The sequence below is a fragment of the Patella vulgata genome, chromosome 5 (genome assembly GCF_932274485.2).
Source record: "Patella vulgata chromosome 5, xgPatVulg1.2, whole genome shotgun sequence".
Classification (NCBI taxonomy): domain Eukaryota; kingdom Metazoa; phylum Mollusca; class Gastropoda; family Patellidae; genus Patella; species Patella vulgata.
The window spans coordinates 20,307,121-20,334,618 of NC_065883.2; the positions used below are offsets into that span (position 1 = coordinate 20,307,121).

The 27,498-nt window shown below is 34.9% G+C and overlaps 1 protein-coding gene across 1 annotated transcript; it reads right to left on the bottom strand.

Moving 5' to 3' along the window:
* Nucleotides 1–2,007: 2,007 nt before the first annotated feature.
* LOC126822004 (leukocyte tyrosine kinase receptor) lies at nucleotides 2,008–27,349 on the bottom strand. The gene is made up of 9 exons (XM_050550721.1): nucleotides 27,222–27,349; nucleotides 25,831–25,959; nucleotides 23,874–24,105; nucleotides 23,096–23,186; nucleotides 9,328–9,392; nucleotides 6,886–7,015; nucleotides 3,271–3,368; nucleotides 2,375–2,467; nucleotides 2,008–2,113 (listed from the first exon to the last, which is right to left on the bottom strand). The coding sequence occupies exons 2-9, from the start codon at nucleotides 25,946–25,948 to the stop codon at nucleotides 2,008–2,010; spliced, it is 933 nt and encodes a 310-aa protein (XP_050406678.1). The 5' UTR covers nucleotides 25,949–25,959; nucleotides 27,222–27,349.
* Between the last annotated feature and the right edge of the window lie 149 nt (nucleotides 27,350–27,498).

Here is a 27,498-nt window from a genome sequence, read left to right on the forward strand (position 1 = left end):
CCATTAACAGAAGGCTAAATAAACAAGATAGGTGATAATATGTATGGTAGATGAGCAAGTGGTTATGACAATGAAAAAATTAAGAGTGTGAAAGCTCAAAAGAAATGACAAATGAAGTTAATAGCCTAATAAGTTAAACAGTCCAGAAAAAAGCCATAGGTTGGAAACATATTGTAATAAATGGGGTGATAAAGGGGGGGGGGACCTAACATATCAAGTGAGTAATTTACTTAAGAAGTACAACATTGACACTACTTTCTCTGTTCCCACAACCTTGAAACAGATACTTAAAGCTAATGGCAAACAAAAACCAACCCTTCCTGTTCAGCCTAAAGGAGTTGTATACAAAGTGAATTGTTCGTGTGATTTTCCATATATTGGCGAAACTAAACGTCCACTTGATAAGCGAATATCAGAACACCGGTCCAAAACTGCCACCAACAACTCGGCCGTAGCGGAGCACTTACAGAACCACCCGCAGCACAAAGTCGATTGGAATGGGGTGCAGATATTAACAACCAACCAACTGAATAGAAAAACAAGGAAAATCCTAGAAGCGATTAACATTAGGCGCTATTCACCCCAACTAAACAGGGACGCGGGGCTGCATATTTCAAGGGCATACGATCAGGTCATCAAAATGAACAATTCAACTTAAGTTACAACCCATTAATCACAAACTTTAACTGTTTAGTTAGTCTGAGAGAATTGGCAGTGTGTACTTGCTTTCTTACTATTAGTATGTATGTATTAGTAAGTTAAATGGTCCCCCCCCCCTTTATTACAATATGTTTCCAACCTATGGCCTTTTTCTGGACTGTTTAATTTATTAGGCTATTAACTTCATTTGTCATTTCTTTTTTGAGCGTTCACATACTATTAGTATGTATGTAATAGTAAGTTAAATGGTCCCCCCCCCCCCCTTTATCACCCCATTTATTACAATATGTTTCCAACCTATGGCTTTTTTCTGGACTGTTTAACTTATTAGGCTATTAACTTCATTTGTCATTTCTTTTGAGCTTTCACACTCTTAATTTTTTCATTGTCATAACCACTTGCTCATCTACCATACATATTATCACCTATCTTGTTTATTTAGCCTTCTGTTAATGGACTATGCAATGCCTACATTAATTTATTATAAGTGTTATCCATATCTTAGTAAATGGTTTCATCCCTATTACCTCATTGAAACAACATAACAGCATCCAACGGCTCCCTTTGATGGTCTTCATAATTAGCTAAATGTTTTCCATTTGTTGTTGATTGTCTAATTAACTACCCTACTTATCTTATGTCTAATTTGTTTAATCCTTTATCTTTATTGTTATTGTTATTTTATCTTATAAGGTTTCACCACGTCCACTCTTATATATTCATCTGAAGTTTATGAAATGTCATTGTGCTTGATAACGATAAGAGGATACTTGTCGAAACGTCGTGCTTTTAGAATAAACCAGTGATTGTTTCCCATAAAAATTGTGTTCTATGAATGATGGAGATTAGTATTTGATTAATATATGGGTTCATTTAGGATAAGTCGTGTCTTTCTATAACTCACTAGCCCAGGAAGTACATATTCAATGAGTCAGCACAGGTAAATATTTTAGGTTAATTGGGTCATTTATCCCGTACTTCCATGTATTTTTCAGAAAGAAGTGGAAAAACACACGAACTTACACAGCTGCTGGACAACCTTCTGGTGGTGTTAGTCGACCACCCATTGTAACTGACTGCATGACTTCTTCATTTGAACAACCTGGGTAAGGCATGTGACCTAGTGAAAATATTTCCCACAATAAAATTCCATAGGACCTGAAACAAAGCCACTCGATTGAAATAAACATTTAATGGCTTCGGATTTGAGAATCAAATACAGGTTATAAAGTTTTTCTCGGTAAGCATGCAAACGATTAATAAAAAATGTTAGCTATGTGAACTTTTGTTTATGACATTGTTTAGAAGATATTAACTTTCGAAGAATATGAAACAGTGCTCAATTGCTTACCATATGTCTGTTTTTGCTGTAAAAATGCCATCTAAAAATGCTTCTGGTGGCATCCATTTTACCGGTAGTAAAGCCTTTCCCGCCTTTTTATAATAGTCAGATCTGTAAATCAAGACATACTTTTAAATCAAGATGTTTGATATTAAGAAATTTAATATTTTAATTTGTTTATTTGGATGTCATATTATTGTTATAGTGAACTGTTTCAGGTTTTTATCATAGAAAATGAAAGTATGCTATACATATATGTATAACATAATAAAACATATTCCATTTTCGGCTAAATCATTGCTAATTAATTTGTTATGTTTTTGAGAGATGTCGGTGCAGAGTTGAGGAGGGGGCGGATTTCATTTCACGTACCTGTATATATCTCTAGCCATTCCAAAATCAGCAATTTTAGCTTTTCTTAATGGCCCCTTTGTGGTCAGTAAACAATTTCTAGCAGCAATATCTCTGTAAAATCCAAAAATAAAAATATTTACTAGACCACGATTGATATAAAAAAATATTATTCAAACCAGGACCTCTTGTCATCAAAATGTTCAACACAATTTCACCGATTAAACTGTTCGATACAAGAATTACCGGAAATGTTAGATCATTAACGGAATTCTTTAACACACAACATGGGGTGTGTTTATTGTTTCTTCAGTTAAGTAAATATGATAATAATGGTACCTTTACAAAAAAGGGGATGGGGTGGGGCAATAGTCTAATGCACACACTTTAGACCATAAGGCCTGTCATTCAGTCAGGTGGCGTGATTTCGATCCCAGCTTATACGAGACAAGTAGTTTGGTTGCCTGTCTAACAACTTGGTATTCTCCGGGTCTTCCGGCTTCCTTTCCACTTCTAAATACTTCTACGCACAAGCGAATTATTAAAATATAATCGAACCATATGTTAGTACCGAAATAACCTAGTTAGCCGCTCTCTCTCCATCTTCTCCCCGTCTCCCCCAATAGCCGTTTGTCTGGTAAATAGATAAGAAATAAATAAACCACCGAGAAAAGGGATACTTTTTAAGGAAGTTGGGTTTAACAGGGGTAGAGCGAAATAGTTATTGTTGTCCGATAATTATACCTCTCTATAAACCGTGCGTACTCAACCTAGTTGCGTCAAATCCAATTCCAATTCCAATTCTAAAATTTGGTGTATCTGGGACAAATTTAAGCACAAATGAGTTATATGCAAAGAATAATAGTTTCCATTTTCGTCATCAACTCGACTTATAACTATTTCAAACAGTTACTTACCTGTGTATAAAATGTTTATCTTCTAAGTGGTGGCAGGCTCGTGCTATATCTAGACATAATCCTAGTAAATCTCTTATCGTTAAATCAGGACATCTTGACTGTAATATATACAATGGATCCTAAGTATAAATTAAGCTTTATCAAGATTAAAAACAGTATTAATCCTTAAAGGTGGATTCCTGACACAAAGGCAAACTGATTATATTTTCTAAAATCAAAATATAAAAAATACATCATTGTAGCTGGTTATTATTATTTATTTTTTTTTATCATGAATCAAATCAAAGATTTTCGGAAATTTAGCCACTAATGAAAAACACGCCTCCACAATCTTCGGGGTGAGGGGCACAGACTTGCTGGGGCTCCTGAAAGAGGGTAGGCAGTCTCAACTTAGGACACTTTAGCGGGAGGTGGACAGCGCCTGGAAATGTTTGGTCCTGGAGCGTATATCTGAGCTATGGCATACCATTGCTAACTATGTTCATGTTTTGATCTTCAGGACTTAATCATGATCCCTCAAATAAGTTTCAATACAAAAAAACTAAGACAGTTTAATTGATTCTGAATATTATGGAAATATTAATTCGACTGTGAAAATCAAGGCCGTATTGAACTTGCATGGGGCAAATGTTTCAACAGTGAAAACGGGCATATTCTGGGCATTATCCGTCACACAAACACATGCAATTTGTATATCAGGATGGTTGATAGATTTATTTGACACAGTAGAACTATAATTTGGTTCCCCTTTAACATTGGGGCCTCTGGCAGAATCCTGGTCAGCACCCCGCTTAATCCGGGCTGGTGGAAATGGACTGGATGTTGGACTGGATGTTGGATCCCAAAATAAAATTTTAAAAGATATCTCAAAATATTAGCCCGCGTCGTTTTGTCCAGCCATTTGTGCCTAACTCCGACATTGTTTGGTCCAGGGCAAGTTGCTCTAATGATAAACACTTATCTGTTTTCAGGGGGTAAATTGGACCAGCAAGACTGAAATTTATATTGGTCTGAAGCCGAGGAGTTAATTGAGGAGCAGAAATAGTGAATCAAACTAGTTCTCTTTCATCATTCCACTAATTCTTAACCACAATGGGGGTCCAGCAAAGTCTTTTAAAATCGGTGCCGTAATCAGAGAAAAATTAATACCAGCAGCGTTAACCTTTTTACTGTCACACCGAGGCTGAGAATCAACAAACTCGGAGATTGGTCGATGATGTATGTACGTACATTGACCCAATTAGTTTTAGTATCTCTGGTACAATGTGAATATTATGGCATTGAAGTGGGCATTTCCTTAAAGGGACAATAACACTCTTGCTGGCTTGACAGCTCCAGAAAATAAAAAATAGCCTTATTCTAAGTACTAGATGTTTAAGTGTCCTACCTGTTGTGTAAATTATCCATTACATCCTATTTTACTTGTCCAGAGGGTTCAAAGATATTTTTAAATCGAAGTTGCATTTGAAAAAGTTTACGTTAGACGTTTCAAACCATTATGTTGAATTTTTTAAAATTTTTAAAAAAGGTGTGTTAAGATGAAATTTGTATCATCAATTAATTGAAATATTCTAAAATAGTACAATTTGTTGACCAGAATAAAGATTGGGACATATTATTCAGTTACAACAAGAGTGGTATTGAGCCTTTAAGTATATGTGGTAACTCTTTCGAAATTCGAGGATACCTTTTCAGACGAGAGGGCATATTTTTGGAAGGGCGGGCACATAGCCACACATACCCTTTTTGGTAAGAAATCTCATCGGATTCAAGCGTTTTCCAGTTTCTGGGGAGGTTGTGTCTTGGTTTCGATCCCTTGTGTGATCGCACGCGTCTTTGAGATATCGGTGCCTTCTCAACTTCGTGGGTTTACTCAGGTTTATAAACGCTCACATGAAAGATACCTTATTATGCGCTGAATATATTAAAATAAGACAATTTGTCTGCGACGTTATAAACCCTACGAACAACGACGACGATGGCTCAATCTCTAATTATACGAGTAGCTATGGTGTTGTAAGGGCCTAAACATTTTTAAATGTAATTGAGTTGTTACAGTAGTTAAGCTGAAAGACAAGCGACGTGGGTTAATCTAATTCAAATAATATATATATATATATATATATATATATATATATTTCATCTTTAAGATTCCGACTATTACACTGCATTATACTATCTAACACGTGTCCAGAACGGCTGCTTTTTCGCGGGTGTGGATGCTGGGGGTGGAGGGCTGTCGACGCATGCATTAGGAATGAATCAAATGGCATTTCACGTTCTACTTTTCTACGCCCCCTGGGCAAATGTAAACGACGTACAGTACTTTAGCAAGTTCAAAAATACATAGTTAATATAAATTTAGCCCCCACCCTCCCGACAAGTAAAACACAATAAAGTCATTACATGTAATATCCTAAATTACAGGATATAAATTATATTTAGTTTAACAGGATTTGAAACCTGTTTTTGCTTTCAACGATAAATGTTATATTTAATTGCACAATACTTTGAGGGGTTGGATGGCCGAATGGTTAGCGTGTGTGCGCTGTTTAAGGTCTGTCATTGAGTCAACTGGCGTGGTTTCCACTCCGCGGTTGTACGTGACAAGCAGTAGGGATGCCTGTCCAACCTCGTGGGTTTTCTCCGGGTCCGGAATTATAAATAACATTGAACCATATGTCAGTCCCGAAATGACCTAGTTTGTGTCGAGTGGGCGTTAAAGGCTATCTCTCTATCGCTTGCTATCGCTTGCTATCGCTCTCTCTTTCTCTCTCTCGCTCCTCTCTCTATCTCGCTCTCTCTCTCTCTCTCTCAAGAGAAAGCTATGAAAGCATATCTATTTAGTTTCATTTAGCGCAAAAGGATATCATACATTTGTAATAGATACTAAATGTATTAAGATACATTATGTACGAGCTAAAGCTTTTTAATGGATTGAAACACGGTCGCCATTCAATAATTTAACATAAAAATGTATAACCGAGGCTTTCATTATTATCGTAGCAATAGTCATTGACAATTGAGAGTACTGTCGAAACATCAAGCTCTCATGACTTTGCTAAAAATAAAGTAATTTATAGTTATCTATTTTGGAACTATTATAGCAATAAAGGACAGCTACTTATCTAAATCTTTCATTACGCACTTTAAGGTTGTAAACACATTTGCACAAGGACCACTATGGCATTTCTGATACTTAATTACAGCCAAATTTTGCGTTTTAAGCCTGTTTAATACATCTGGATCAAAACCTTGCCGACATATGAGATGTGAAGTTCTTTTTGAAAGTAAGTATGTTTGTAAATAAGATTAAGTAGTTGGCATGGAGTTTAAATTTGAACTAGTAAACAGGATAAGGGAGTCAAATGTCTGACTGTTAACAGATTTATTCATAGTTTTCCGAGAATTCCTCCCCTCTCGTCTTAGTCCAAGAAATTGGACACATAATTTCCACATTTTACAATGTACATGTCAAGAAGTATATGATGATAGGGTTTCCGAGATTACGTAAAAGTATTTTGGTCGTTCCCGAAACCATTTCAGCTCATCTTAATACCCCCCACACCCTTTCCTGTTTCATCCAGTGAGGCATAAAATAACCAAAATGTTTACCGCTGTTGGTCTTGACTCTCGTAGAAATAGTTTTAAGTCTCCGCCTTCCAGTACCTCCAATATTATATACCTAGGATGACTCTCAAAGCACACGCCGATCAGCTTTACGATATTTGGGTGATTAAACTTACTGGAAAAAAATGAAACGAAAAAAAACCTTCTGATCAATGTACCATAAACACAATTATAATCCCATAATATCTTCATAAGAAGTTTAATGCCGTTGGGCATTTCAATAGATGTTATGCAGATTAAGGTTATTGATCGCTTCACACCAAATATGAAGGTGATTGTTCTACAAACATGATAAATATATAAAATAACCCCATATTTGCTTAAAACGTTCTTAACAATATCCCACCGTGTAAAGATTAAATCAAATTATCGAGAAATAGACCAATATACCATAAATATTATACTTTATGTGAATAATCTATATAATTAATAAAAAAAATCGAGGCCATGCCAGACACGGTATTTTTTTTATAATCACTTCCGGTGATAGTTAAAATCCCGTAATGGAACAAGGGTAACATTAAGTAACATGTATTCCATATAATTGTGTAATTTTTTAATCCCCTCCAGTTACAAAATGCTGCTTAAACAATTTAACTGGGAGCTGCCAGGTAACGAAATAAGAGCTAAGTTATCACTGTTTGAAATTTTGACAAGATGTGGCATAGATTGTTTATTATTGTAACAATGGTACTTGTTACTCGAGACTTATCTTCGCTTCGACATTTTTATACGCCCACATTTTCATGTATGATTGTACGAAAAATCGCGTTTTTAGCTTGTGGACCCTATAGAGGTCATAATATTTATCCGATTTAAAAAAACGTTTTAATATATCACCGTTACACCTTAAAGATGGCTGTGTTCGAATTTCGTGAAAATCGGACCAAAACTGACAGACAAAATGGCCGCCGCTCGTTCTCAAATAGCGTTAAACTATGGTATATCAAGGTTGTGGACCCTCTAGAAGTGGCAATTTTCTTCTGATTTTGATGATACTTGAAATGTAAGTTTAAAACCCAAATATCTCGGTTCTTGTCGATATTCGCGCATATCAGACCGTAACTTTCTAAATTATGGCCCCTGATTGTACGAAAAATCGCGTTTTTAGCTCGTGGACACTATAGAGGTCATAATTTTTATCCGAATTAGAAAAAAACGTTTTAGTATATCACCGTTACACCCTAAGGGTGGTTGAGTTCGAATTTCGTGACAATCGGACCAAAACTGACATACAAAATGACCGCCCCTCGTTCTGAAATAGCGTAAAAATATGGTATATCAAGGTTGTGGACCCTCTAGGGGTCACAATTTTCTTCTGATTTTGATGAAACTTGAAATGTAAGTTTATAACCCAAAGATCTCGGTTCCTGTCGATATTCGTGCATATTGGACCGTAACTTCCTGAATTATGGCCCTCGATTGTAGGAAAAAACCACGTTTTTTGCTTGTGGACTCTCTAGCGGTCATAATTTTTATCTGATTTAAAAATAAAAACGTTTGAATATATCACCGTTACACCCTAAGGATGGTTAAGTTCGAATTTCGTAAAAATCGAACCAAAACTGACAAACAAAATGGCCGCTCCTCGTACTCAAATAGCGTAAAAATATGGTATATCAATGTTGTGGACCCTCTAGAGGTCACAATTTTCTTCTGATTTTGATGAAACCTGAAATGCGTGTTTATAACCCGAAGATTTTGGTACTTTTCGATATTCAGGCATATCGGGAAGTAACTTCCCGAATTATGGCCCCTGATTGTATGAAAAATCATGTTTTTAGCTTTAGAGGTCACAATGTTTATCCGATTTTAAAAAAAACAACATGTGAATATATCACCATTACACACTAAGATATTGGTTCCTTTTGATAATCGCGTATATCCGAACGTAACTTCCTGTATTATGGATCCTGATTGTTCGATTTTTTTTCCCGATTTTAAAAACCGTTTAAATATTCACCATTCCACCATAATGAAGGTTGAATTCGAATTTCAGGAAAATCGAAATTGTGTAAAAGTATGCAATACAAAGGGTGTGGACCCTCTTGAGGTCACAATTTTTATCCGATTCTGATATATTAAAATATATCTTTATATCCCAAAGATCTCAGTCCCTTTTGATATTTGCGCCATTCAGACCAAAATTTTCTGGATTGTACAAAAAATCACGTTTGTTTTTAGCTTGTTCCCTATCCATCTCTTGCAAAATGTGGGCGTATCCTGTCTGGCAGCCGCTGTCGAAATTAAATTATTAAGTGGAAAACCGTGTTTAGTCCGTTTAAATCTTCACCATTCGATGATCTAGAAGCCAAAATAAAGCCCTTCAATTGTCTTATTTAGCTGTTAGATAATACATCTTTAATTAATGCAAACAAGGAAATCGGGTATAACATTTATACATATTCCACTTAAATAATCACCAACCTTAGAATCACAGCTTCCATTAGAAAATCTAATTCTGTCTGATCTGTACATAATGCCGGCAGTGTCTACAGAAGAACATGAAATACAACGGGGTACAATAAATTATTGTTCATTGAATTAAAATTGTAAAAAGGAATATTTTGATAAAATCGATAACAGCATCAGTGATTGCAATAACTTTTAAAGTAACAACAATACACAATCGTGATAATATTATGGCCTAAACTAATTATTGTTTATAAATTCACAGACAAGCAAAATAGCACGAGAAATAACCGAAATCTGTGATGTTATGATACATGAATTGAACTAAAGGTTAATTGGCACATTTATCAAATACCATCTTCATGGTCAGGAATGGAAAGTGTCTGTTGACCACATTTAGTAAGAAGTCCCTACCAGGGTTCAAGGTATGGGGTATGTCTATTCCATATTTGGAATCTAGGACTGTGGTCAGCAGGGGCGTGCTGGCAGGGAGTTTAGGAGGACGGTGTCCTCCCAGGCCCCCATTACAATAAGTCCACCCGTATAAACGGGCCCCCTGAGAGCTCTAATTTTCATTAGCATTATATTAAGCAGACCTGTCATGAGTGTCTTGTGTAGTACAGTAGTATGTCTTATAGTCAAAATAGCAGCATAAATTTGGAAAATATGATACCTAGATTTCTCCCAGAAGTGCTTGCAAAACGCGTTTCCCGTTGTCAAATTTCAAAAGTTTTCTGTGGGGAGACCCCCCCCCCCCAGCGTCGCGCCCTTCAGCGACCGACGGGCCTCTTCGGAGCCCCTCCTCCCGGGCCCCTTCGGGGCCAGCACGCCCCTGGTGATCAGTCTATGATGTAAACCAATCGGGGGTGGGCACTGGGTACTATAAAAGAGAGTCGGGGAATATCATTCGGGAGAACTCACACCACTTGTCATATCAGCCATATACTTATTTGAGAACGAGGAAGATTTGTGACTAACGCTTACAGTTTATTCAAACAAAATATAAAAAAAAGAACCTAAAATGTAGTTATAGTTTTAGTCACCGAAGAGAATACAGTGTGAAGATCCAATAGTGCTACACAATTTCAGATACAACTAGAACTGTGATCACGGGTTTCACTGATGCCACGTTACCCTTGAACTGATGTCATTTCCCGTACCAATGGAAACGCTGAACATATTTCCACATGGGCATTGGACTCGTGTTATAATCTGGACGCAGATTTAGCCAATAAGTCATTTTCATGTATACATTTGCTGCACATGTTATAAAAGAAAATCACATCAAACAAATACTCGACACGGTGACATCACTCCCGCTATCAACTAAATATTTAAATTGGGTTACAGAAATAACCGAATAACCGATTCGATTGTCCTCTTTGCATGACTGAAAATCGATTAAAAATTAAACAGAAATTCACATTTATAACGCCTTTTTAAAAAGCGAAAATCCTTAAAAAGTGATCCTGACTAAATTGGTTATTAGTATCTAATTGATCGTATTGATTCACTCTTTTTGCCCATTGAAATCAAATATCTAATTTTATAAGAATAATGAATATCGCTCACTTCAAACACATATTTATTTTGGAGGCTAAAATATACACTTTTTGCCAAAATGACAGTTCTTCCGGTGATAGTGAAAATGTTAAATCAGTTTTATGAAATCATAAATGACATTAGGCATCACATGATGAAAATATAATGAAAATCGAATAAAAATTGACACTTTTATGAACTAGAAACCATGAAAAGTGACTTTTAGAAAATCGTCTATTTACCCGCAACTGAACAAGTTATAAACAATTTTGTGACATCTATATGACCGCATGGTTTCATTATATTTGTTGATTTGAATCAAATGTCTTAGATATAAACAAATAACAAATACGACTCGGTTGAATAAAATCTTTGTTTTGAAGGCTAAAAATACAGTTTTTGCCAAAATGATGCCATTTCCGGTGACAGTGAACCCGTTTGGTCTAGTCCAAAGTGACATAATGCATCACTTTTATGTAAATCCAAAAATAATACGCTTTTACATGCAAAACAACATGAAACGTGACTCATGCAAATTACCTATTTCTCGACAACTGATAATATTACCAACTTTTTTAATATACACTGGCCTCGTGTGGGTTAAGTCTACAAGTTTATGAAAGTTACGAAAAAATATTTCAAAATATGAAAAGCCTGAATGCATTGTAAATGGGTTATTTTTACACCCTTTTTCACCCTGAAATCGAAATGATGCAAATACAAAACCGAAATTAAAAATACTGAGCGCAATGTATTTTGCGCTTTTACTGTTTAGTAGCTGCATTCATCTTGATCTATCAGATTTGTAAAACTTAATATTTGCTTACGAAAATTTTAGAAAATCGTCTATTTCTCCTCAACTGAACAAGTTAGAAACCATTTTGTGATATCTATATGACCGTATGGGTTACATCTAGTTGTTGATTGGAATCAAATATCTTGATTATATACAAATAACAAATACGACTCAATTAAATAAAATATTTGTTTTGAAGGCTAAAAATACAGTTTTTGCCCAAATAACGCCATTTCGAGTGCCAGCGAAAACTGTTACATTGGTTTGACCTAGTCATAATTTGCATTAGGCATCAAATGGTAGATACAAAATGTAAACCCATTAATAATTGAAACTTTTACAAGCAAAATAACGTGGAAAAGACTCATGAAAAATTGCCTAGTTCTCGGCAACGGCTCATATTACAAACCCATTTTGACATATATTTTCATCGTATGCATTAAAGCTACAAGTTTTTGAAAGTAGCGAAGAAATATCTTCACTTTTAATTGAAAATGGCGCAAATACAAATCCGAAATTAAAAATAAACTGCGCAAGACGTACTTTGCGCCTTTAATAAGAGCATTCCTCTTGATTTATTAGATTTGTAAACATTAATATTTGTTTTTGAAACGACCTCCTGACCGGTCAAGATTGAAGTTGTAGCCAAAATTACGCCACTTCCGGTGCCGACAGAAAACTTTATCCGTAGAAACATATGAGCTTTTCTTTTATTTAAACCAGGCAAATCGTGTTTAACCTAGAACCCATAAAATGAAATTGAAATGCGAAAAATCTGGTTATTTTCTCGGCAAGGGAAGATGTTAGAAACATATTGATTCATTCTATTTGTCCACTGGAATCATTTATCATAATTTTATACGAATAATGAAAATTTATTCATTTCAAAAAATATTTGTTTTGGGGGCTAAAAATACAGTTTTTGCCAAAATGACATTACTTCCGGTGATATTGAAAATGTTAAGTTAGTTTTATGAAATCATACATGACATTAGGCATCACATGGTGAACATCTTATAAATATCGAATAATAATTGACACTTTTATGGACCGAAAACCTTGAAAAGTGACTTGTAGAAAATCGTCAATTTCTCGGAACTTTGTGATATCTATATGATCGCATGTGTTCATTCTATTTGCTGATTGGAATCAAAAATCATTAATTATAAACAAATAATAAATATGACTGTCAATAACTGAAACTTTTATAGGCAAAAGAAACCGCTCAATTTGCAAACTAATTTACGTATGGCTACAAGTTTATAAAAGATGCGAAGAAATATTTTAAAATATGAAGACGCTGGATGGGTTGTAAATAGCTTAATTTTACACCCTTTTTCACCTATATTCGAATGGCCCGAAAATGAAATCGAAGTTAAAAAAAACTGAGCGCGAGATTCTAGGCGCCTTTACAGGGCACACCCTTATAGTCATATCAGATTTTTAAAAAATAATATTTCCTTTCAAAAAGTGATATCCAACTATCAAAATTGTAGTTTTTGGTAAAATTACGCCACTTCCGGTGCCGACAGGAAACTTATCGGTAACAAAAAAAATGACATTTGGGACCACTTTGTTTTATACAAATCTAATAATATATATTTTAATATAGGGTCGAAAAACTGAATTAGCTAATTGCGGCTAACGTAAGTTACTGAAACAAAAATTATTCACATTTTTGCTCAAGTGAGACGACCCTTTAACCCTGTGCAAAATACCACCAAAAATATTTAAAAATAAAAAAGTTTCTTTGTAAAAATTTTAATTTTTTAAATTTGGCGCCTAATATCTCCGAGGATTTGCCGAAAATAAAAGATCAAAAGTAGCGTAGCTATGTGCCATGTCTCCGGCTATGCCAAAATGTACCGACAGTTAAAATCTGACCAATCTGATTAAAACACAGGTCCTATTTCGTTTCGTTTTTTATAGTTCAAATTTTCGTTTAACTTGTCTTTACTATACTAGCGTTTTGGTTGAAGGCAATGATAAGCCAATGAAACAGTCTGTTACGGCGACTTCTGGTCGTGCCATGCAGATTGATATGTCTGGCGTCATAGGTTCAAAAGCCGCTCGTACGACCACTGACACGACCTTCGAGTACAACTTGTCAGATCGTCATGTAGTGTAGGCCATCGAATGTACAAAAATACGAAACGAAATATAGGTCTGTATTATAATCAGATTGAAATCTGACGATTATTGTTAAATTACGGCAATATTTTTAAAAATGACAACTTCTGTGCTTTCGGACATTTCGCATTGTCGCTGAACGTTTAAAATAGCCTTTATCCTCTAAGTCGCACACTCTTTCCCAGTAAATCCGAAGAAGTCGTAATGATGCGACAAGTTCCACGTTACCCTTAACCTTATGTCACATATGGTACCAATGAAACCGTAACAGAATTCCACATAAGCAATGCACACGTATTATAAAATAGACGAGAATCAACCAAATCCAGCAATATCAATTCCATTTATACATGTGTTACAAATGTCAAGAAAGTAAACTGATCCTGACAAAATTTGTTACTAATTTACCCGTTAAGTTAGCTAACTTTCTACTGGGAAATTTCTCGTCAAGGGAAGATGCTAGAAGCAATTTTTGGACATCTAGATGACCGTGTTGATCCAATCTGTATGTCCATTGGAATCAAATATCATAATGTTAAACGAATACTAATTTGTTTTCGAAAAGAGGTATCGAACTGTCAAAATGGTAGTTTTTGGCAAAATTCTGTCACTTCAGTTGCCGACAGAAAACTTTATCGGTAACAACAAAAATGACACATAGGACTACAAAGCATAAGACTTTTTGTTTTATACAAATCGAGCAATAAATAATAAATCTAGGGCCGAAAAACTGAATTAGTCAATGGCGGCTGAATTAAATTACTGAGACAATTTTCTTTCCACATTTTCGCTTAAGTCAGATGACCCTTTAATCCTGTGTAAAATGCCATAAATATGTTAATAAATAGAAATATTTGTTTGTAAAAATTTAAATTCTCTAATTTTGGCGCCTCATATCTACAAAGATTTGCCGAAAATCAAACATTTAAAGTAGCGTAGCTGTGTGCACTGTCTCTGGTTATGCCAAAATGTATCGAAAGTTAAAATCCAACCACTATTGTTAAAATTAAGGCAATATTTTTAAAAACGACAACGGTGATTTTGGACATTTCCCATTGTCGCAGAACGTTCCAAATACCTTCATTCTCTATGTCACACCCACTTTCCCAGTAAAACCGAACATGTCGGAACGATGAGACAAGTAGATGCTGAGATCTAAGTAATAATAATAATAATTAATCTGAACAAAAACAATAGTGTTTCACACAAGCTACGCAGTGTGAAACCCTAATTATCTTCAATTACATCAATGTAATATACAACAGGAGCATCGCTAACGCTGCAATATACGTCTACGTCCACATTCCTGCTTTGATTGATATGCTACTTAAAATGAAGACAATATAGCTGTAATATGACAAGAGGCAAAGAACTCTAGGCGTTGGGTTTATTTTGCCAAATTTACAGACAAAATATTAACAAAAAAGTGGGTGTGACACTGCCCCAGGGGATTGGGGCTTGCACCAAAATAAATAGTTGCTGTCTTTATGGTAAAAGGAATAAATATGCAAAGTTCCAAGTTAATCCATTCAAAATTGCAGCCTGTAGACGGTAAATACAAAACCTGGGCGTGGCTCTGCCCCTGGGGGTTGGATATGGAACAATTTAAATAGGTACTACCCTGTTATTGAAATGATTGATATGCTGAATTTGAACACAACCTGTAGAGTAATTACCGATAAAAACTAACAGAAAAGTGGGTGTGGTACCACACCCCTAGGGGTCGGGACATGCACCAAAATAAATAGTTGCTATCCTTACAGTATACGGAATAAATAAGCAAAGTTCCAAGATGATCCATTTACAATTCCAGCCTGTAAACAAAAAACACAAAAATTGGGCGTCCATTCAGAATTGTGGCCATCGGGCGCTAAAGGCAAAAATCCGCATGGCTCTGTCCCTGGGGGTCGAGGCATTCACCAAAATCAATAGTTGACGTCCTTACGCTATAAGGAATACATATGCTGATCCAGTCTGCATTCAGAATTGCGGATTGTAAACGATAAACACAAAACTTGGGTGTGGCTTTGCCCCTGGGGTTCGAGACATGCAGTTGTTGTCCTTAGGCTATAAGGAACACATATGTCAAGTTCAAAGACGATCCATTAAGAATCGTGGCCTATAGGCAACATACAGAGACAACTGGGGTTGGTCAATCACCAAAAAACAATAGGGGTTATCCTTAGGGTATCAGGATTAGGTATGCAAAGTTTCAAAATGATCTGTTAAGAATTGCGGCCTGTAGGCTAAACACAAGACATACAAACAACATTGGGCGTGGCTCCGTCCCGGGGGGGGGGGGGGCGGGCATGCACCAAAAATAATAGAGGTCAGCCTTAGGGTAAAAGGAATAAGTATAAAAAAGTTTTCAAGACGATCTATTAAGAATTGTGGGCTGTAAGTGACACCTAGACACACAAAAAGGAAATGGGCGTGGTTCTGCTTCTGGGGGAGGTGGGGGGGGGGCGGCAATCAGCACAAACAATAGGGATGCTCCTTCGCTTAGAACGAATAAGTATGCAAATGTTCAAGGTGATACGTTAAGAAATACGGTCTGTAGATGACAAACAAATAAATACAAGAAATGAGCGTGCACCAAAAATAATAGGGATCATCCTTAGGGTATAAGGAATTCATATGAAAGTTTTTCAAGACGATCAATTAAGAATTGTGGCCTGTAGGCGACAAACAGACACACAAAAAGAAAAAGGGCCTGGCTCCGCCCCTGGGTGGTTGGCATACACCCCAAACGATAGGGATGTTCCTAAGAATACGTATGCGAAGTTTCAAGATGATACGTTAAGAAATGCGGCCTTTAGACGACAAACAAACAAATACAAGAAATGGGCCTTCCAGGTGGTACGCGAGCACTTTCGGGGTCATGTACGATTTTTAGTTATTTTTTACTTCACAAAAATGTTTACTTCCTAACACATGATAATACCCATTATTTTCTCAGTGTGCATGTTACTATACTTATTATTTTGTATACTTATTCTTATTATTATTTTGTATACTTCTTTATTTATTTCTTGATTGATAAATCTTGTTTTACTTTATTTTCTAATCGATATTTGATCGAATTGTGTTTCTCTGGAACCAGGTGGTACGCGGCGACTGTAGGGGACCTCCAAGTGGTACTCTATCACAAAAAGGTTGGGAACCACTGTTATAAATGAATAAATATGTAGACTTTCAAGATGATCACTTAAGATTTTGGTCCTAAAAGGGTTTTTGGTCCTCAGGTAAAAGCTGTGTTTTCTGATGAAGGTCCTCAAATAACTTCCCATGCGTAGGCACCCACACACACACACACACAGACAGGGGCGACAGCAATGTACGTCCACATTATGAATGTGGATGTATAAAAACAATATAGTAAATTTTATTTGTTTTTGTCTTTCTTGTAGTGAATGGTATATAAAACCACACATATCTTTGGCTATAACATGATGCGGATCCAGCATTGGTACACGTGATAGTGGAATGTCAGGATGAGAATGGAAAACAGGATACATATGTAATACTGGTGGATACCGACATTGTTCATATAAACAATTTAATTTAATGACTAAATGACGACACTGCGAGCCAAAATAGCAACTAAAATCAATAGATAACCGGACTTCCGTGTAATAGTTAACATATAATGCATTTAATGTTTGTTACAGATAACACTTTATCTGTAAAATATCGAATCAATTCAATTCAATGTTTTGTCATTTTTTTGACATGATTTAAATCAATTTAGCGGTATTAAATTCATTTAGGTTATTGTAATGCGGATACAATTCGTGCATTTATTCATTTGCCCTTTTTTACCCCTTCATTCATTTAATGTCTAATGTTTAATGTTGTTTTAATAAGTTATTTAAATTTTGATAGATTTCTTTTAAATTATACTTTGTGCCATTATTCTTATATGACTAAATGCTAGGTAACTGATGGTGGACAGTCAACTCATTAATAGTTTTAATTGAATGATAAGTTTAATCCGTACTAGTTATACTATTGGTATTGTCCTTTATATCTTAGGTTCACCTATACGTTTATTAATTATGTAAATTTAGTCTAATCCTTAGATAATAAGCTTCTTTAGGTACCGAATTGTACATCCATTCAAGATTCTAGGTTTTATCTCGTTTCGAGGACAGTCAGTCTGCCTGAGGACGTGATGTTCTGTTTATATATTTGATGTTTTCCGGTATTAAAGAGTTTAAAGGATAATTGCAGTGTATAATTATTATGCGTTGCTTGGGGATATGTTTACGTCAAGTAACAGAACCGATAGGAAATGACATCAATGAGGTTTCGCGACCTACGGTTCTGCACCAACAAGGCTAATAAAGACAGACATGCGCCATGCCATGTGTTATGCGGTAAATGAACTTTCTCGATAAACTGTCTTGGTGGTAGCCAGGTTAGCGAATCAAACGTCTTATTCACTGACTCACCGAAGCTAACAAAACCGATAGGGAATATATGAATAATATTAGAACAAACATGCGGCAGCGATCTGTATGTCCTTTAATGTTGAAACATGCCATTATGAAATTCTTTTAGACAATGTTTTGTAAATTTGTTCTATTCATAAACTATCGATTAAAGAACTTTCTATGAAAATTTCACCATTTTGATCAAATGTTATCATATGTTTATTAATCAATGACAGTGGTTCTAAAAACAATAGGTCGATCTGCTCAGATCATCATGGGTGGTGTCTTTGTTGTTCAAAGGGTTTGATGTATTTTTTACAAAAACGAAGCCTCTGCTGACTACACATATGTTTGTTTCATTTACTTTTGTCTGAAAACAATCAAATGGTTGTAAGCATGCACACAGCCATCTAAACATGTTTAGCCTTTCGAATATAACGGTAGTACAAAGCCTAATTATTTCCGTTAATATATTCTCTAAAGGTTAAAATCAAATTGAATGCTTCCAAACATCAATTGACAAGTAGTCTATAGGTAATTCCCATAACGGAGATTGGTGTTATCTCTTAAAACATTTTTCCACACAATAAGGGTCAACAACTCTAATAGTTACTGGGCAGTATGCATATATAGTGAAATTGTTCTTATTCTTACGATGAATGCTGTTAAAAGTCATCGAGTGTTATTTGAGTGATACAGGAATCGCTTTCAAACTACAATATTTCAAAAGCTGAATCTATTATAGGAATATCAGTCCTTACACAGGTATGATGCTCCCTATGCACAAAAAAAACCAAAAAAAAACCACCACCATCTCTATATTTCGCGATATGTAATTGATGGGCCTATTTTAAATATTTAATTCAAGCCGGGTACTTATCTAGCGTTGATATTTTGTTTTCTTAATCAAATGTTACATAATCAATCTAAGTATATATTTGCGTGGAATAAGACGTGATAAATTGATATTTTTCAGGCCCGGGACTATATACAGCGCAGTGGTCACTTATGGTTGGCCCCCAGATCCATTCACTTGATTTGATATCAAATTCCTGTGTTTTGAATTGGTCGCACATTAAAGATATCCAGATAGTGGAAATCGACATAAGAGTGGACCGACCGTAGCGCCGCTGAGCAGTCTAAATGGCAAATTTATTCATAGTACACTACATGGCGAAATTATTACGTGTATGTCAACGTGTACACGGGGCCTCGGGTTTTCGTCCCATTTAATCCACTAGACGCTTCTCTTTGCTATTGGGGTAATGCCAGTGTAAATTCCGGGGAATATTCTCGGCCAACAACGGGGTCTAACCCAGAAACCAGAGATAAATTGTATTAGAGATGAGGCTACAATATTTTAGCTATGGTGATTCAGTCTACTTAAGGGTACGGACTCCTCTATTTTAGGGGCCATCCATTGTATAATTTCATCAAGAGTGAATGTAGACATTTGGGGTAAGATAGTATTAGTTGTTCGTTGTAGCCATTTGGGGTAAGATGGTATTAGTTGTTCGGGGTCAAATATTGTGTCAGTCCATGTCGGAAGAAAAAAAAACACCCAAAGGATTTGACTAAATTTGAACATTGTTCGGGGGTTTATCTGAAATAACTTCAGTAAGAGGAAGTTTATTATTGCAAACATTTTTCAATAAAAATTAATTATGGATTAAATAAATTAGTATGAATTATTTTCCTAGTTAAGGGCGTTGAACAGTCTAAAATGCACACTTTAAAGCTAGCACTGTAATTAATCTTTGTTGATAAGATATGACATTTTTTGTTATTTTGGGTGGTAAACTACATATTAATCACCAACCAATTTTTTTTACCAACTATGTTCCAAACTTGGCCCAAAAGCATGATAATAAAGGTGCCGATGACAATAAAAGTCAAATTCTATTAGTACATGCTAAAAAGAGATATCGATAATCACACCAGTAGATGGGAAGTAGAGGTTATAAGCTACATTTCGATACCTAAAACGATGGACAATATCAACTCAAAGTATTTTAAAAACGTTCTCATTATTTACCTTCAAACGGGATTTTATGACTTTGGGTTAATTCTTTGAATACGTCCACAACAAGTTTTAAAATACAACAATTCGGACGTAAAAAGTAAATATTTACTTCAGTGCACTACTCGGCCGCTCTAAAAATCATTTTATACATTCAAAAATAGCAGTCTTCGGCCATCAAAAAATGATATTCCGCTACGTTCCAATCGCGATAGTTGGTAGACCTGGATAATCGCGTCTTAGAAGGAATTCCTTCTGCCGTCATACCTAGATAGACATGAATGATCCAGTGTGAAACAACTGCTGGACACGGCCATGGTTGTTTACAGCGGATGACGTGAACGGTGTATACGACGTCATAGTTTATTCAAGAACTGATATAGGTCGGGGAAACCTTCTCAATTGCTATAAATAGTTTTTTTTTCGGCTTTTACCTCCATGGCATTAGTACACAAACGGTCAGACTGTTATGTGTCCTCTGGGTCATTTTACACTTGGAACAAGTCAGCAAAGCCTTAATAAGATTGGTGTTGAAAAGTTAGTGCGTATCTTAGACTACTCAACGCCCTTAATACATAAGACTGAACACGTGGTGATCACACAGACTTCTTTCATGTATTAATAGATATACATTCTTCCATCAAAACGTCGCCTATAATGTACTTGGTCGTAAAATTGACAGCGCCGTGTATTTTATTATTAACATAATCAAGTTGAAAGAATTCATTTAAAAGAGAATAGAGATCGATCTAGAGAGCAATATTCTATCGTTCAGACTTATAGGCTATAACACTTGATCCCGTATATCAATTGTTGAAATCAGAAATGTTCATTTTCCGTAAGTAATCCCAAAAAAGACGAAGGGAACTGAAGCGAATTGTGTATGTATGTGTTAAAACAACATAGGATTCGACTTAATGTTCCGAATAAAATAATAAAAATCAAAAATAAATCTAATAGCTAATGTTTGAAGTTTAATATAAAGTTCTGTGTATATTGACATGATCTTTATTGTCGAGTGCAATATTCGAAAGGAAATTACTTTTTTTTCTGAAAGCCGATTTCATTAAAAACTAACTAATAAAGGCAACAGTAACAGTTGTTCCACACTTTCTATTATAACAGCCAAACAAATCCAACAGATTTTAAAAAAATACATCTCTAAAACACAATTTGAAAGTATCAGCGAAAAGAGTAATTACTCTTATGGATAAGGGGATACTTTGAGAATGAAACCAGTGATTCATCCCCCATAAAAAAATGTGTTATGTTTAGAATACTGCTGCTTTGTTATAAAGAGTACGCCGAAACACCAGTAATCCACACATATTTTCCACGTCTAATCGTTTTGATTTATTGGGTGAAACTAAGTGTCGTGATGTTGGGGATGATCTTACGGTGCTCACTACATTTTTTCGCACTTTTAGCTCTAAGCGTTTGAATTTATATTCTTAAATTCCCAGTCTTTGTAAGCTTTGAACCTGATACTCTGTAAACAAATATCTATTTTTAATATTCCTATTTTTGTTATTTGAAGGAAATTATCCGTAGTATCACAGAAATATCTGTGATTTGAGGTAAAAAAAATCGTATTTTTACAATAAAATTAGTTGTTTTGGTTGCATTTCTGTTTTTGGACAGAAACGTCTGTATTTTTACACACTTTTCAGTATATAACCTGAAAGAATCTGTTTATTAACTATATAAATCTTATCATTAATCAAAAGACCTGCAATATTCCAGAATAACTTGTATATTAAGGGCATTTTTCTGTTAATTCACAAAGTTATACTGTTGGATTTGGTTAACGCATGCGCGTCGCAGACTTAACTTATGGCGGTGAATGTTTGAAAGTGTGCTGACCATAAAGAATAAAGAACAGGGGAAAACCAACAATAGGATGTAAAGGTAAGTCTTCCTAATAATATGTAAGTGTGAAGGCAAATTTACAACATAGGTAGATACTGAGTATGTTATTGATTTTAAAGACACAGCCTCTGTACTGTCTGTTCAGTTTGCTCCTTTTTTATGTTTAGAATCTATGATCAATACACATAGTGGCCATGCAAATGTATGTTGTATTGTGAATTTGAAATCGACCATGTAAACAATATTAAAGTGTAAGAAACGCGATGGTTCAGAGAATATGATGCTGGATTATTAACCATTAGCCAAGAAAGCTACCCGTGCTTATTTTGCAACTTGCCCATGACATTTAACACCTTTCGATTTCATGTCCTGTATGCGCTTCATCATTTTATTTCAGGTTTGTATTGAAGGTAACAAAATTTGCAAGAAGACAAAAAGACGACAGAAAGTAGTAAACCTTGCCTTCAGAAATCACAAAATTTGAAGCCATTCATGATTTCTTGTTCTAAATTTCTGTTCATTTTTAATATTTTTGTACATGCATGACTGAAAAATTACATTTACAGACAATAAATTATTATTTACAATGATTTTGTTTTATATTTAACCAACATAATTATGTTAAAGAACAGAAAATCTTCTGGCAGAAGTCCTAATTTAACAGGGAATAATTCTGTAAACCAACAGAAAAAGTTCTGGCAGATGGTTTACCAGATTTTTTCTCTGCATATTCCCTGTTAAAAAACAGAATAAAAGAAACAGAAAAAAAATTCTGGTAAACCAGCTGCCAGAACATTTTCTAACAGAATTATTTCTTACAGTGTACATTATGATTTTATTTTTCTTGAATTTCGAGATAGGTTTATTTAAATAACCTTGTTTGGTGTTTAGACGTTTGTGTTTTTTTCTAATAAATGTAAGAAACAACCAAATGTCTGAACTACCATTCATTATGAGGATCACGTGTCTTTCCATTAAACGATATCTTACCTTCACAGCCACTTTCAGAATTTCGGTAAATTGACACCCAGTTGCTAATGTTCCTCGATACACTTCTCCAAAAGCTCCATGGCCCAACAGACTGAAAGTGGGAGCAGACTTGGTTTAAGAAATAAGATCGGTTGTAATTGGGGATGAAGAATCAAGTAAGTGTGATTTTTTAAATGTATTCCAATATCATGTCTATGATATATACTTACATTTTATTCTAAATAAAGATTTGGCCGTTTGAAATACCAACAACAACTCTAATATTATGTTCATTAGTGTTTCGCAATAACAGAGATCGAAACACCATTATTCCATATTTTCCATAAAATTCGAAATTACAAACACGAATTAAAATTCAATATTGGTCTATTTCAGTCAATATTGATGTTATTATCTTGCCGTGAAAGTATGAGATCCTAATATTTGAGATATAATGAACAATTTAAAATCAGTAAAAGCGTCGTGTATGTTATTTGTTCGGGCGCCAATTGTAATGAACCAAAACAAATCATATGCTACAAGATTAACATCTGACACACAATTAAGGTGTCCTAAAAGCCCCTCGATTTCCGTAAACTCCTTTGATACTGCGGATGGAGTCTTTAATGATAGAGTCGATCTAATTATTCTAAAGTTTAAAAACACTAATGTTCAGACTAGTAATAGCCGGCTTAGACAAGTATCACTTTGGTTAAGTTTCGATTCCGATGGAATTCTATATTTCTGGACGGTTTCCAAGTGTTAACCTTCCGTTATGAAACACATTCTCGAGTCTTACCTTGTTAATTTCAGGTGACGTCTTGGAAGCTCTTTAAGTTGCTGTTCTGGACACTTGGCAATTACTACGTCATAGTTGGGGTTAAATTGCATCACAGCAGTAGTGTGGTTTATATTACCTGCTGTCGTTTGTCTTCTTCGGTGTCTTGTAAATACATTTCCATTCTGGCGAATGGTCATAATTCGATCCAAACTTATTAAATTACTCTGTGTTTTTCGGTTTCGCCTCTTATCTACGTAAAAGAAATATGTAGGCTACTATTCAAACCCAAAGGAAATAAATATGGGAAAAAAACATATAAATCTAATTACAGTTTCATATTTCAAGGAACATGTCATCCAATACTCATTCATATATTTCCAGAATCCAAATCTCTATTATCTCTTTTGTTATTGTCTGGAAAACACAAATCTTATTAACGGCAGACACAACTCATCACAAACTCACAACTCGATTCAAATCATGTCAGTTGCGTTATTCTTAATGTTTATGTAGTGTTTTGTACTGTTCTAGCAGGATACACAGTTGATGTGGATTTGTCATGTGAATAAATATCGACTTAATAATTCATATAACATTTGAAGCCAAAAGAAAGGTCTATAATGGGCAGATTCAATTCTTACATAATGCATTTAGTCCCACATATATGTACTTTGCACTGAAAGCAGAGTTCTCGGTAAAATGTGTTAGATATAACCGAGAACTCGACTTTCAGTGCTGGAGATGAGTTTTGCAGTATACATTATGTCCTTTAATCTGGAATGGTGAGTCGGTAAGTGAGATATAGACAGTGTGGAGGTTTTTGATAATAGAGTAGCTATGATATGTGTTTATGTGTCGCAGGCTTGTCGTGACGGTACGATCCTCTGTGACAATTAATAACAAGGCATTCGACCTTGGGCTTTAATCGTATAAAATGTATTTATTATTTAAAGTATTAAGCGATGCGTTGGAAGTATATCTAAATAAAAAATATTTCCTATTTATTGTAAATGGATACATAAAATAATACGCTAAAGCGTAAAATGAGTAAAAGGCACGAATTCTGCCCGGACCAATCTATGTTACTACGTCGGTACCACCGCCGATGTAAACAATGTACGTGCTGTCGACGCTGTATGATATGACGTCACACGTAGACCTTTCTGTGCGTGAACATAAAGCTCAGTCATCTTGCACAGAGTTGCAAAGGGGCGTTTGCATTATCTCTGTAGAACAGATTGTCACTAAGGCAATGTTGTTGCACTGAAGTGAATGAACCTGTTTTATTTGGTTTATATTCCACACCTAAAGATGACAAACCCCGGTGGACGCTTACGACTAGCCGTCGGATCCATTCACCTCATTTGATATTTACGTTTGTTTGTGATTTCTGCGTATTGTGTCTTGTCCGTAGATTTGTTATGTGTAAATTATGTGTGGTGCAGTTCTCTGCACTTACTATTTGAATTATAAAAAATAACCTGTGTGCAATATGGTTAAAAGAGCTAAACGTTTGACTCAGTATTTTCCATAATAGTCGAAATTAAATACACGAATTAGAATTTCATATTGGCCCATTTCCATCAATATTGATGTTGACATCTTGCCATGAAAATATGGGATCCTAATATCCAATATTTAAGACACGATAAATATTTTATAATCAGTACACGAATCGGGTGTCATTTGTAAGACAATGAGGAAGTCATCCGTAATTGGTGATTCACATACGACAAAAATAATAATAAAAGACCTGCAGAATAGAAGCAGGCATAAACAACCGTCGTTCAATGTGGGCTGTTTACATCTTTCACCGAACATAATTGATTACGAATTATAATAATTGTTTTGAAAATAGAATATAAATTGATTTGTATGCATTCATTCATGTTATATTAATATGAACCATTAGACCCATTCTCGTCTAGCTTAAGGTTCCAAAGCATAGAGTCACGCACCCTTTAAATATACTTACATACAAATAGAAGACATGTTACTAATGTTATTAGAATGGCAACTGGAAGGAAGATGGCTATCCATTGACCTATTTGAAGACCAGCCACTGACGATATGGCAAACGATTTTTGACGCATCGATGATGTAGCTAAAATAGAAATTAAACACATAAGTAATATAATGTTTGGAGCAAGCAGGCGTAAACGACTGTCGTTCAATTTGAACTGTTCACGTATTGCACTGAAAATAAATGATTAGAAATTACAATAATTGTTTAAAATATTCAATACAAATTATGGCGTATTTTTTTAAACAAATAAATCACACTCAAATACACACTGTAACAACAAATCCTTGAAAAAACGTTAAAAGTTCCGGAAACAATTATTACCAGAAAAATCTTTACCGTATTTGTTTTTCCTGTAATTTACAGAAATTTCATTTTCAAATACGGAAAATAAATTGCTGGTAATTATATTTCCAGAACACAACCCTGCCGTATTTTAACACTCAAATATACTCTGTAACAAAAAACCCTTGAAAAAACGTTAAAAGTTCGGCAAAGAAATACTACCAGGAAAATCTAACCCGTATTTGTTTTTTTCTGTAATTTACAGAAATTCCATTTTAAAATATGGAAAATAAATTCCTGGTAATTTTGTTTCCAGAAAATTTTCCCCGTTCTTCAACTTTCATACACCACAAAATAGCCATGAATAAAACAATTACGATGACACAAATAGGAAATAGCCCTAAATAAAACAATTATTAGGACAAGTAGGCCTATCACATGTGTTTATCTTTAAAGCATTTGAAGAGATGATTCTTAGAAAAAACCCAGCATGCACTGGAAATGGTAGATTGTAAGAGAGCAAAAGAAAATCATCTCAAATATTTGATACTGCAGGAGTAGACATTAAAGGCGTGATATAACCTACAGCTTGAATATAGTAACTTCGGACAATTCATTCACTTTTCAACTGAATAAGCTTCATTTAACACCACTTTTCGTTGGAAAATCCTATGCAAAATACAGGTGACAGCACGAAATCGATTAAAAACCCCAATGTAAATTTCAAATGACTATTACTTCATTCATAATTGAATTGGATAGACTCTGTCTTTGTTTGGCCAAGGGACCTAAACACTCTCACTAAGAATATAAATGTGCTGCATTTTATATAATAACATTCAAAATAACTCCAAACTCAACTTATTTTCAAATATCCAAGACCTATTAAATTTTAGATTAATAATTGTATTTTTCCCGTTAAGTTAAACACTTTGAAAATCAGTTTTTGTTGGGTCTGACTAAATGATGCCGATAGTAATTAGTAGGATGGTCAAAAAATGTCATTTCAGAAATAACTTTTTATCCATTCTCATTTAATGCAATTTAATAGGGCATACCTATGCAGTGAATTCCATCCGCATCTAATGTTGTATTGCTTGAACATAGGCAATGGTATTTATTTAATGTAATGTCATCCCATATACAATAATAAGTACACGGACAAAACTTTGGTAGGACTATTTCCACCCATCCGCTTTCAGCTCCAATTCCTGAGAGATACAGAATGATAAAAGGAAAATATTATTTAGGCATAATCTAATTACGCATTCTATAATATGTACCATTATTTAACTATAACCAGGTGCTTGGACTTGTTGATAACAGTAGTCTCGG

Excerpts from the sequence above, each read along its gene's own strand:
- LOC126822004 (XM_050550721.1), bottom strand. The coding sequence starts at position 25,948 with ATGCGTCAAAAATCGTTTGCCATATCGTCAGTGGCTGGTCTTCAAATA. Across the intron at positions 24,106-25,830 it reads AACATGTCTTCTATTTGTAT|ATAAGAGGCGAAACCGAAAA; the intron begins GTAAGTATATTT and ends TCTTTTACGTAG. Across the intron at positions 7,016-9,327 it reads ATGGAAGCTGTGATTCTAAG|TAAGTTTAATCACCCAAATA; the intron begins GTTGGTGATTAT and ends ATTTTTTTCCAG.